The sequence below is a fragment of the Balaenoptera acutorostrata genome, chromosome X (genome assembly GCF_949987535.1).
Source record: "Balaenoptera acutorostrata chromosome X, mBalAcu1.1, whole genome shotgun sequence".
NCBI lineage: Eukaryota > Metazoa > Chordata > Mammalia > Artiodactyla > Balaenopteridae > Balaenoptera > Balaenoptera acutorostrata.
In genome coordinates this window covers 36,065,702-36,079,236 of record NC_080085.1, presented here as the reverse complement: position 1 = coordinate 36,079,236, position 13,535 = coordinate 36,065,702, and the positions used below count along the sequence as shown (strand labels likewise).

Genomic DNA, 13,535 nt, shown 5'->3' with positions numbered 1-13,535 from the left:
TGATGGCCATTCTGATCAGTGTGAGATGATATCTCATTGTAGTTTTGATTTGCATTTCTCTAATGATTAATGATGTTGAGCATTCTTTCATGTGTTTGTTGGCAGTCTGTATATCTTCTTTGGAGAAATGTCTATTTAGGTCTTCTGCCCATTTTTGGATTGGGTTGTTTGTTTTTTTGTTATTGAGCTGCATGAGCTGCTTGTAAATCTTGGAGATTAATCCTTTGTCAGTTGCTTCATTTGCAAATATTTTCTCCCATTCTGAGGGTTGTCTTTTCGTCTTGTTTATGGTTTCCTTTGCTGTGCAAAAAGTTTTAAGTTTCATTAGGTCCTATTTGTTTATTTTTGTTTTTATTTCCATTTCTCTAGGAGCTGGGTCAAAAAGGATCTTGCTGTGATTTATGTCATAGAGTGTTCTGCCTATGTTTTCCTCTAAGAGTTTTATAGTGTCTGGCCTTACATTTAGGTCTTTAATGCATTTTGAGTTTATTTTTGTGTATGGTGTCAGGGAGTGTTCTAATTTCATACTTTTACATGTAGCTGTCCAGTTTTCCCAGCACCACTTATTGAAGAGGCTGTCTTTTCTCCACTGTATATGCTTGCCTCCTTTATCAAAGATAAGGTGACCATATGTGCGTGGGGTTATCTCTGGGCTTTCTATCCTGTTCCACTGATGTATATTTCTGTTTTGGTGCCAGTACCAAACTGTCTTGATTATTGTAGCTTTGTAGTATAGTCTGAAGTCAGGGAGCCTGATTCCTCCAGCTCCATTTTTCGTTCTCAAGATTGCTTTGGCTATTCGGGGTCTTTTGTGTTTCCATACAAATTGTGAAATTTTTTGTTCTAGTTGCCAGTGGTAGTTTGATAGGGATTGCATTGAATCTGTAGATTGCTTTGGGTAGTAGAGTCATTTTCACAATGTTGATTCTCCCAATCCAAGAACATGGTATATCTCTCCATCTATTTGTATCATCCTTAATTTCTTTCATCAGTGTCTTATAATTTTCTGCATACAGGTCTTTTGTCTCCTTAGGTAGGTTTATTCCTAGATATTTTATTCCTTTTGTTGCAGTGGTAAATGGGAGTGTTTTCTTAATTTCACTTTCAGATTTTTCATCATTAGTGTACAGGAATGCAAGAGATTTCTGTGCATTAATTTTGTATCCTGCTACTTTACCAAATTCATTGATTAGCTCTAGTAGTTTTCTGGTAGCATCTTTAGGATTCTCTATGTATAGTATCATGTCATCTGCAAACAGTGACAGCTTTACTTCTTCTTTTCTGATTTGGATTCCTTTTATTTCTTTTTCTTCTCTGATTGCTGTGGCTAACACTTCCAAAACTATGTTGGATAATAGTGGTGAGAGTGGGCAACCTTGTCTTGTTCCTGAGCTTAGCGGAAATGGTTTCAGATTTTCACCATTGAGGACAATGTTGGCTGTGGGTTTGTCATATATGGCCTTTATTATGTTGAGGAAAGTTCCCTCTATGCCTACTTTCTGCAGAGCTTTTATCATAAATGGGTGTTGAATTTTGTCAAAAGCTTTCTCTGCATCTATTGAGATGATCATATGGTTTTTCTCCTTCAATTTGTTAATATGGTGTATCATGTTGATTGATTTGCGTATATTGAAGAATCCTTGCATTCCTGGAATAAGCCTCACTTGATCATGGTGTATGATCCTTTTAATGTGCTGTTGGATTCTGTTTGCTAGTATTTTGTTGAGGATTTTTGCATCTGTGTTCATCAGTGATATTGGCCTGTAGTTTTCTTTCTTTGTGACATCTTTGTCTGGTTTTGGTATCAGGGTGATGGTGGCCTCGTAGAATGAGTTGGGGAGTGTTCCTCCCTCTGCAATAGTTTGGAAGAGTTTGAGAAGGATAGGTGTTAGCTCTTCTCTAAATGTTTGATAGAATTCGGCTGTGAAGCCGTGTGGTCCTGGGCTTTTGTTTGTTGGAAGATTTTTAATCAGAGTTACAATTTCAGTGCTGGTGATTGGTCTGTTCATATTTTCTATTTCTTCCTGGTTCAGTCTCGGCAGGTTGTGCATTTCTAAGAATTTGTCCATTTCTTCCAGGTTGTCCATTTTATTGGCATAGAGTTGCTTGTAGTAATCTCTCATGATCTTTTGTATTTCTGCAGTGTCAGTGGTTACTTCTCCTTTTTCATTTCTTTTTTTTTTTTTTTTAATTAATTTATTTATTTATTTATTTTTGGCTGTGTTGGGTCTTCGTTTCTGTGCGAGGGCTTTCTCCAGTTGCGGTGATCTGGGGGCCACTCTTCATCACAGTGCGCGGGCCTCTCACTGTCGCGGCCTCTCTTGTTGCGGAGCGCAGGCTCCAGACGCGCAGGCTCAGTAGTTGTGGCTCACGGGCTTAGTTGCTCCGTGGCATGTGGGATCTTCCCAGACCAGGGCTCGAACCCGTGTCCCCTGCATTGGCAGGCAGATTCTCAACCACTGCGCCACCAGGGAAGCCCCCCCTTTTTCATTTCTAATTCTATTGATTTGAGTCTTTTCCCTTTTTTTCTTGATGAGTCTGGCTGATGGTTTATCAATTTGGTTTATCTTCTCAAGGAACCAGCTTTTAGTTTTATTGATCTTTGCTATCATTTCCTTCATTTCTTTTTCATTTATTTCTGATCTGATCTTTATGATTTCTTTCCTTCTGCTAACTTTGGTGTTTTTTTATTCTTCTTTCTCTAACTGCTTTAGGTGCAAGGTTAGGTTGTTTATTCGAGATGTTTCCTGTTTCTTGAGATAGGCTTGTATTGCTATAAACTTCCCTCTTAGAACTGCTTTTGCTGCATCCCATAGGTTTTGGCTCATCGTGTCTCCATTGTCATTTGTTTCTAGGTATTTTTTGATTTCCCCTTTGATTTCTTCAGTGATCACTTCGTTATTAAGTAGTGTATTGTGTAGCCTCCATGTGTTTGTATTTTTTACAGATCTTTTTCTGTAATTGATATCTAGTCTCATAGCATTGTGGTTGGAAAAGGTACTTGATACGATTTCAGTTTTCTTAAACTTACCAAGGCTTGATTTGTGACCCAAGATATGATCTATCCTGGAGAATGTTCCATGAGCACTTGAGAAAAATGTGTATTCTGTTGTTTTGGGGCGAAATGTCCTATAAATATCAATTAAGTCCATCTTGTTTAACGTATCATTTAAAGCTTGTGTTTCCTTATTTATTTTCATTTTGGATGATCTGTCCATTGGTGAAAGTGGGGTGTTAAAGTCCCCTACTATGATTGTGTTACTGTCGATTTCCCCTTTTATGGCTGTTAGTATTTGCCTTATGTATTGAGGTGCTCCTATGTTGGGTGCATAAATATTTACAATTGTTATACCTTCTTCTTGGATCGATCCCTTGATCATTATGTAGTGTCCTTCTTTGTCTCTTGTAATAGTCTTTATTTTAAAGTCTGTTTTGTCTGATATGAGAATTGCTACTCCACCTTTCTTTTGATTTCCATTTTCATGGAATATCTTTTTCCATCCCCTCACTTTCAGTCTGTATGTGTCCCTAGGTCTGAAGTGGGTCTCTTGTAGACAGCATATATACGGGTCTTGTTTTTGTATCCATTCAGCCAGTGTGTGTCTTTTGGTGGGAGCATTTAATCCATTTACATTTAAGGTAATTATCGATATGTATGTTCCTATTCCCATTTTCTTAAATGTATTGGGTTTGTTATTGTAGGTGTTTTCCTTCTCTTGTGTTTCTTGCCTAGAGAAGTTCCTTTAGCATTTGTTGTAAAGCTGGTTTGGTGGTGCTGAACTCTGTCAGCTTTTGCTTGTCTGTAAAGGTTTTAATTCCTCCATCACATCTGAATGAGATCCTTGCTGGGTAGAGTAATCTTGGTTGTAGGTTTTTCTCCTTCATCACTTTAAATATGTCCTGCCACTCCCTTCTGGCTTGCAGAGTTTCTGCTGAAAGATCAGCTGTTAACCTTATGGGGATTCCCTTGTGTGTTATTTGTTGTTTTTCCCTTGCTGCTTTTAATATGTTTTCTTTATATTTAATTTTTGATAGTTTGATTAATATGTGTCTTGGCGTGTTTCTCCTTGGGTTTATCCTGTATGGGACTCTCTGTGCTTCCAGGACTTGATTAACTATTTCCTTTCCCATATTAGGGAAGTTTTCAACTAGAATCTCTTCAAATATTTTCTCAGTCCCTTTCTTTTTCTCTTCTTCTTCTGGGACCCCTTTCATTCGTATGTTGGTGCATTTAATGTTGTCCCAGAGGTCTCTGAGAGTGTCCTCAGTTCTTATCATTCTTTTTTCTTTATTCTGCTCTGCAGTAGTTATTTCCACTATTTTATTTTCCAGGTCACTTATCCGTTCTTCTGCCTCAGTTATTCTGCTATTGATCCCTTCTAGAGTATTTTTAATTTCATTTATTGTGTTGTTCATCATTGCTTGGTTCCTCTTTAGTTCTTCTAGGTCCTTGTTAAATGTTTCTTGCATTTTGTCTATTCTGTTTCCACGATTTTGGATCATCTTTATTATCATTATTCTGAATTCTTTTTCAGGTAGACTGCCTATTTCCTCTTCATTTGTTAGGTCTGGTGTGTTTTTACCTTGGTCCTTCATCTGCTGTGTGTTTTTCTGTCTTCTCATTTTGCTTATCTTACTGTGTTTGGGGTCTGCTTTTCGCAGGCTGCAGCTTCGTAGTTCCCGTTGTTTTTGGTATCTGTCCCCAGTGGCTAAGGTTGGTTCAGTGGGTTGTGTATGCTTCCTGGTGGAGGGGACCCGTGCCTGTGTTCTGGTGGATGAGGCTGGATCTTGTCTTTCTGGTGGGCAGGTCCACGTCTGGTGGTGTGTTTTGGGGTGTCTGTGGCCTTATTATGATTTTAGGCAGCCTCTGTGCTAATGGATGGGGCTGTGTTCCTGTCTTGCTAGTTGTTTGGCATAGGGTGTCCAGCACTATAGCTTGCTGGTCGTTGAGTGAAGCTTGGTCTTGGTGTTGAGATGGAGATCTCTGGGAGATTTTTGCCGTTTGGTATTACGTGGAGCTGGGAGGTCTCTTGTGGACCCGTGTCCTGAAGTTGGCTCTCCCACCTCAGAGGCACAGCCCTGATGCCTGGCTGGAGCACCAAGAGCCTGTCATCCACACGGCTCAGGAGAAAAGGGAGAAAAAAGAGAAAGGAAGAAAGAAGAAGATAAAATAAAATAAAAGAAAATAAAGTAAGATAAAATAAAGTTATTAAAATAAATAAAAAATAATTTTATGGAAAAATAAAAACGGACGGACAGAACACTAGGACAAATGGTGAAAGCAAAGTTATACAGACAAAATCTCACACAGAAGCATACACATAACGCACTCACAAAAAGAGGAAAAGGGGAAAAAATAATATATCTTGCTCCCAAAGTCCACCTCCTCAATTTGGGATGATTCGTTGTCTATTCAGGTATTCCACAGATGCGGGGTACATCAAGTTGATTGTGGAGCTTTAATCCACTGCTTCTGAGGCTGCTGGGAGATATTTCCCTTTCTCTTCTTTGTTCGCACAGCTCCTGGGATTCTGCTTCGGATTTGGACCCGCCTCTGCGTGTAGGTCACCTGAGGGTGTCCGTTCTTTGCTCAGACAAGACAGGGTTAAAGCAGCGGCTGATTAAGGGTCTCTGGCTCACTCAGGCCGGGGGGAGGGAGGGGTACGGATGCGGGGCGAGCCTGCGGCGGCAGAGGCCGGCGCGACGTTGCACCAGCCTGAGGCGCGCCGTGCTTTCTCCCGGGGAAGTTGTCCCTGGATCACGGGACCCTGGCAGTGGCGGGCTGCACAGGGTCTTGGGAGGGGAGGTGTGGAGAGTGACCTGTGCTTGCACACAGGCTTCTTGGTGGCGGCAGCAGCAGCCTTAGCGTCTCAGGCCCGTCTTTGGGGTCCGTGCTGATAGCCGCGGCTCGTGCCCGTCTCTGGAGCTCGTTTAGGCGGCGCTCTGAATCCCCTCTCCTCGCGCACCAGGAAACAAAGAGGCAAGAAAAAGTCTCTGGCCTCTTCGGCAGCTCCAGACCTTTTCCCAGACTCCCTCCCGGCTAGCTGTGTTGCACTCACCCCCTTCGGGCTGTGTTCACGCCGCCAACCCCAGTCCTCTCCCTCCAATCCGACCGAAGCCTGAGCCTCAGCTCCCAGCCCCGCCCGCCCCGGCGGGTGAGCAGACAAGCCTCTCGGGCTGGTGAGTGCTGCTTGGCGCCGAGCCTCTGTGTGGGAATCTCTCCGCTTTGCCCTCCGCACCCCTGTGGTGGCTGCGCTCTCCTCCGTGGCTCCAAAGCTCCCCCCTCTGCCACCCGCAGTCTCTGCCTGCGAAGGGGCTTCCTAGTGTGTGGAAACCTTTCCTCCTTCACAGCTCCCTCCCACTGGTGCGGGTCCCGTCCCTATTCTTTTGTCTCTATTTTTTCTTTTTTCTTTTGCCCTACCCAGGTACGTGGGGAGTTTCTTGCCTTTTGGGAGGTCTGAGGTCTTCTGCCAGCGTTCAGTGGGTGTTCTGTAGGAGCAGTTCCACGTGTAGATGTATTTCTGATGCATCTGTGGGGAGGAAGGTGATCTCCGCATCTTACTCTTCCGCCATCTTCTCCCGGTTTATGACCTTTTGATAGGCTCTGGTTTACTTTAGTATCATCTGTAAACAAGTCTTAGTAAAAAAAAAACTCAGTATGATTGCCTGGGGGATATTTAAATTACTTTGAAAAATGGACTGAACGTGTGTTTACCTAGGAATAGTTTTGCGTGTTCATGTAAGTTGTGAAGATTTTTCTTTAGCAGCATTTTGTAGAGATGTCACTGCTTGAGTAGCCAGAAGATGTGGGTTCAGCTGCTCTTCTGCTCTTGAACAAGTCACTTAAATTCTTTGGGCCCCGTTCTCCTCATATGTAATTTGAGGATGTTAGTCCAGCTCTTCCTGGATCTCTTACTGTAGTGGGAGTGTGCTGCAGTAGTGGTTTTCAAGCCCTACCAGTCTGTTGAGTCCTCGGTGTTAGAGAAAGGTGCTTTGGAGACTGTTTTGAAGGAGAGGGAGGTTCCTGCATGTGGGGTTTGGCCCCTCAGCCCTGCTTTCATCAGAACAATTCTGCAAACAAGGACTGCTGTAGGAAAAGGTCTGCTGACCCACCATTTTAGGACATATGCTTTAACTGGTTTTTTAAATTCACGTTCATGCATTTATACTCTATGTAGTCTTACTTGGTCTCTTTTGTGATGGGAAAGCATGCTTTAGTCAGATCCTTTGCTGGGACCAGGGACCATAGTCTGTTCTGCAAACCCCTTAGTGCAATTACCCTTAATTAGATGGCTTTTCTTCCAACTCCTCACTAGAATAAGCCGAGGAAATGAGTAGCTTGGAAGAATGGAGCATTTCAAGGAAGGGCTAGGGGAGTGCACAGATAGCAGGTTTTAGACAGCCCAGGGGGCAGTGTGTGGTTTCTTGAGGGTGGGAGACGGGGGGTGGGAATGTCTCGGGGAGGGTAGGCAAGACTCTGGGAGAGAAACTTTAAAAAGGCAGTTCAAGGCACTAAAGGTAATTTGCCCTGCGGCCCCTTCTCAGCATCACCTGACTCTAGGAAGCCAGGGTGCTCTCCCTCGGGTTGTGCTCTGTCAGTGCCAGATTTGGGGTCTCGAGGTCAGTTCAGAAGCTGTGAACCACACACAGCCATTCCTAATTGGGCTTAGTTACTTCTCTTCAGTCTTCCCACTTTATATTATTGTCTATTGGTACTTTCCTCATCTTGTCCTCAATAAATAGATAGGGAGAAATGAAAGAGGAGATTTGTATATATTCCTGCTGCAGGAAGAAGTGTGCAGCGCAGTCATTTTGCAGGGCCTTTAATTCTCCCTTCATAAGTTTCTCCATTCTGGATACACTCCATTAAAACCTGTTGCCTTTAAATGCTTAAGGCCTTATATATTTTATTTTCTGTAAAGAAAAATACGGACATCGGCAGCCATAAAATATGTTCAGAGATGTACATCAAAGTATTTTCTATCACACTCTATGACATAAATCACAGCAAGATCCTTTTTGACCCAGCTCCTAAAGAAATGGAAAGTAAAACAAAAATAAACAAATGGGACCTAATGAAACTTCAAAGCTTTTGCACAGCAAAGGAAACCATGAACAAGACCAAAAGACAACCCTCAGAATGGGAGAAAATATTTGCAAATGAAGCAACTGACAAAGGATTAATCTCCAAGATTTACAAGCAGCTCATGCAGCTCAATAACAAAAAAACAAACAACCCAATTCAAAATTGGGCAGAAGACCTAAAGAGACATTTCTCCAAAGAAGATATACAGATTGCCAACAAACACATGAAAGAATGCTCAACATCATTAATCATTAGAGAAATGCAAATCAAAACTACAATGAGATATCATCTTACACCGGTCACAATGGCCATCATCAAAAAATCTAGAAACAATAAATGTTGGAGAGGTTGTGGAGAAAAGGGAACAGTCTTGCACTGTTGGTGGGAATGTCAATTGATACAGCCACTATGGAGAACAGTATGGAGGTTCCTTAAAAAAAACTAAAAATAGAACTACCATACGACCCAGCAATCCCACTACTGGGCATATACCCTGAGAAAACCATAATTCAAAAAGAGTCATGTACCACAATGTTCATTGCAGCTCTATTTACAATAGCCAGGACATGGAAGCAACCTAAGTGTCCATCAACAGATGAATGGATAAAGAAGATGTGGCACATGTATACAATGGAATATTACTCAGCCATAAAAAGAAGCGAAATGGAGTTATTTGTAGTGAGGTGGATGGAGTTAGAGTCTGTCCTACAGAGTGAAGTAAGTCAGAAAGAGAAAAACAAATACAGTATGCTAACACATATATATGGAATCTAAGGGAAAAAAAAATGCCATGAAGAACCTAGTGGCAAGACGGGAATAAAGACACAGACCTACTAGAGAATGGACTTGAGGATATGGGGAGGGGGAAGGGTAAGCTGTGACAATGTGAGAGAGTGGCATGGACATATATTCAGTACCAAACATAAAATAGGTAGCTAGTGGGAAGCAACCGCATAGCACAGGGAGATCAGCTCGGTGCTTTGTGACCACCTAGAGGGGTGGGAGGGAGGGAGATGCAAGAGGGAAGAGATATGGGAACATATGTATATATATAACTGATTCACTTTGTTATAAAGCAGAAACTAACACACCATTGTAAAGTAATTATACTCCAATAAAGATGTTAAAAAAAAGAAAAGTATTTTCTATCTTTTGGACTGTGTTCTCTATATTCTTCTCTGATGCCCTATCTTTTCAAAAATATTTAATTTTGTTAATTAGATTGAAATTATAGTTGTCATCCCAATTGTCAGAATTAGTTTTACTCCGTAGCTACACTTTAAAAATAGTTTTGTTTTAAAGAATACATTCCTATCCCATTAAGAATTAAGACAGTACAGATATATTTTAAAAATCAGCAACTCTGCTTCAAATCTCTAAGCAGTTTTTAAATTTGTCACACTGGTCTGAATGATAGAATATTGTAAAAGAAATTCCCGTTTGTGCCTTTTTGGTCCTGTTTTTTTGTTTGTTTGTTTTAGATGAGTTATGCTGGACCTGCATGTTAAAGATTTGTATGCAAATATGTTAGATATACTTGAAAGCAGTTTGTTTTCCTCTGATTAAATATGTTTCCTGCAATCTCTTTTTGATTTATTATTTTGTATAGACAGTACCAATGGCAACATCACCTATTTTAATTGTTGCAAATTTATAACAAGAGGTTTTGGTTTGTTTCTTTGGTACATAAAGAAATACAGAAAATGTACATTTTTGAGCACTTTGCTTTCTAAAGCACCATTACAAGCTTGTCATTGCTTCTTCCTGAACCCATGGCGTGGACAGGAAGATGTCATTGTCCTTGTTTAACAAAGCACAGAGAAGTCACACCTGGAGAAGGGCCGGGCCTACGTTACCACTCTCCTCACTGCCTGCCTTTCTTCTGCAGTGTAGCTTTAAAAGACTGTGGTAACCAGAAGAGCATATTCCTTTTGCAGGTCATCAATCTGATGAGCACATGGTGTGCTTTCAGTTAGCACATGGTGTGCTTTCAGGGCTTTGCTCCTTTACTGGATTGTGTTATACCAACTTGTGAGATTAAGGGGAAAGTTAATCGGGCCTGGTGGAAATACTGTGAAACTCTAGAAACAGTATATTGGCAGCTTTGGGAATTTGTGTTTAGCAGTTGCCTCTGTTCTTATTTCATCTGTGACTTGAAAATGAGGTACGTAAATAACTTGAAAAAATCTTTTCCTTTATAATCAATAATGTTTAATAGCGTTCAGAGGTTTTTTTTAAATACATGGGCCCTAATTGCCAGAAACACCTCTCTTTATGAAGAATGGCATTAAAAATATTTAGGCCATAAATGAAGTTTATTCTATTTACCAAACAGTATTTTTTTCCCATTATATCAGAAAGAAAATCCTTCAAATTAGCTTAGTAGTCATTACTGAGTGAAAGTAAAACTAGAACTCAGCTCACTGATAAGGTTAAATTTTCATGAGCTATTTTAACCTTTTTAATGGAATCTTGGAGGGTTTTTTTCTTTGCTGTAGTATTTGAGATGGGTGTGTTTGTTTCATGTCACCTTGTAGATTACATTCTTCTTTTGAGCTACTAAGTGACATATTACTAACCCAGTTTAGCAAAATTATGTTTTTCCTGTAACATTCAGGATCATTCAGTAGTTGGTTTGTTTCTACTCCCTGAGAAATATATGTATTTTTTTTGGGGGGGGATATTCAAATAGAAATATAACTTAATTCTTAACTGTTCAGCTTCCATAGAGACTGCACTTCCAGCTCTTGTTGTTCCCATCTTGGAGCCCTGTGGTAATTCGGAGTGTCTACACATTTTTGTAGATTTGCATTCTGGAATGTTCCAGGTGATGCTTTATGGACTTGGTAAGTTACTAAATGATGGACTCAGTGTAAAGAAAAATATTTTTAACAAAAGCAGAATAAAAATTTTTTGCCATTAGGTATTGGGAGGGGTGGTATAAACAGTGTATAGAAAGTAGATATGGAAGGAATAACTCTGGCTGATGTCTGTTCCTTGGGGCCCATTTTAACTCTCTTGTACCAGAAGTTAAACTTCCCAGTATGAAGTACATTCATGTTGTTTCTCTTATATAAAAGTAATAATATTGATGGCTGATCTTTTTTTAGATTAACTATTTTACCACTAATAGTTGGGTGTCATGGAGAAGACTACAATCTAATGTCATTCACGGCTGAAGAACAGATTTATGACAGTATAAACATCTCAGATGACTCAGGGTACAGAATCCTGTAGGAAAGGATTTTTTTTCTGGCTTAAACACAGTAGAAATTGAAGTTTGATTTCTAGCATGTTCTGTTACCAAGTTGGTGTTCTGAAATGATGAAATACTAGGAACTTAGTGTTTTTGTATTGCTGATGGAATAGTGTTCTTGAATATATTAGCACATTTGCCATTTGAAATTAATATTAAGCTAGATAGATTGATGAAAATAAAAGGCTTTCTGGTTATATTGTATGGCTATGTCGTATGGCTATAAAGATAGATTTTTCTATGAACGGCTCATGGAAAACTGGCCTCATTACTTTGAATCACATCACATTTATGATGGCTAAATGATAAGTGACACATTAGGAAATTGTTGTTTGCTCTTCAAAACTTTATTTAACTGTTTTCTTGATGATTAACACAGTACATACTCATAAGTAGAAAAACTAAACAAGTAAAAATGAGAGAAGCAAAAAAATAGTTGCCTGTTGGTAATCATTGTTTTTAGGAGATATATGCTTGTCTTAGGTCAGGCTGCCATAACAGAGAACCACAGAGTGGGTGGCTTAAACAACAGAAACTTATTTTCTCACAGTTTTGGAGGTTTAAAGTATGAGAAAAGGTTGCCACCATGGTCAAGTTATGGTGAGAGCTCTCTTCCTGGCTTATAGTCATCAGCCTTCATGCTGTATCCTCACATGGCAGGAAGAGAGAGAGAGCAAGCTCTCTGGTGTCTGTTTATAAGGGCACTAATCTTATATGAGGGCCCACCCTCATGACCTTATCTAAACCTAATTATCTCCCAAAGGCTCCACCTCTAAACACTCACATTAGGAGTTAGGGCTTCAACGTATGAATTTGGGGGGATGCAGTTCAATCCATAGCAATGCTCTTCTAATATTTTCTATACTTTTTTCTTTAGTTGAGCTCATTTTATATTTTGCTTTTTGCTCAACATTCTATTATTAGCATTTTCTAGTGTCATTAAAAATTCTAAGTGACATTTAGCAAGCTAATCTTCAGCCAACAGCTCGTGCTTATGCCAGAGATCATTTGTGTTTAATAAATAAACATTTTAATGGAGTTTAATAGTTTTTATAATTTTTAAGGTTCTAAGTCTAGTAATACTATGAGTTTTAAATACATACAAATTATTAATATTAACTAACTAGACTAAGAGTTTTGGTAAATAAACTATAGGCAAAGAATTAATTCGTGTTGTTTGCTACTTGTTCTTCCTGCTAATGTACATTTGCTATTAATTATCTTAGCTATAACTCTCCCTAAATGTTAAAGAGGGAAAACAAATTAGGTTAATTTATGCCTCATGATGCGCTTCGTTTAGTTTTTCTCTGACTCAAAAATAACACTACTTTCTGCCTAAAACAATAATTTTCATTTAAATTTTGGGCTACCTGGATATCTTGTGTCTCATGTAAGCAATTAATTAATGAAGTGCTTTATACTATAGACCAGGCCACACTGGATGACATGGAGAAGTCTGTGAATGATGATATGAAACGGATCATTCCTTGGATTCAGCAACTTAAGTAAGCTTATTTATTTAGCTCAAAACTAAAAATGGAAACTTCTTTTGACAAGATATATTTTCTTCTCCATCATTACTCTTGATCACCCACTATCCTTAATGTTTATGACATGAAACTTGAGTACCTTTTGGTACTTAGAATCTAAATTTTCTTGGAATAGGTCCAAGATGGCAGTGCTTTGTATCCAATTCCCCTCTAGAGCAAATATAGGTATGAAGGTCATGACACTCAGCTTTGATTCCTTTCCACATTTTCTCTTGTGCAAGCACTCTACCAAACACTTACACAATGAATTTTATTGTATCTAGTGTTCTTTGCAATAGAGTCTTATTTGCTCTTATCTGGGATAATCTTCATGGTATGAATCTACCAGCTGACACTTTCAGAGTAGTCATTTCTGCTTCTCTAATACTGTCATTCAGTTTGTCTCAGAATCCTTTGAATGCTTCAGACTGTTAAACTAAATAAAATTGAAAATGGAGCTAGAGATAATTCTGTGAGGTTTCATTACCACCCTGGTACACAAAGGTACCATTATGGCAACTCTAACAGACTCTTTTTAAATCGATAAAACAGAATTCCAAGGGATAAAAATAAATATCAGAGATTAAAACCAAACTGGCAAATGGCAGGGTGGGGGAGTGGGGGTGTGGGGCCAGACTGTTCAGTGGGATTTAAATACTTAAGT

At 39.6% G+C, this 13,535-nt stretch overlaps 1 protein-coding gene across 4 annotated transcripts in view; it reads left to right on the top strand.

Annotated features, from left to right (window-relative positions):
* MED14 (mediator complex subunit 14) overlaps positions 1-13,535 on the top strand; it is an 81,005-nt gene that overhangs the window by 21,588 nt on the left and 45,882 nt on the right. For all 4 annotated transcript variants that reach the window (XR_009006606.1, XM_057537820.1, XM_057537819.1 and 1 more), the window contains exons 11-12: positions 10,807-10,932; positions 12,769-12,847. Coding sequence is in view for 3 of the 4 variants with exons in the window: in XM_057537820.1 (XP_057393803.1) it covers positions 10,807-10,932; positions 12,769-12,847 (205 nt within the window). In the remaining variant the exon portion in view is untranslated. The remainder of the gene's footprint in view (positions 1-10,806; positions 10,933-12,768; positions 12,848-13,535) is intronic.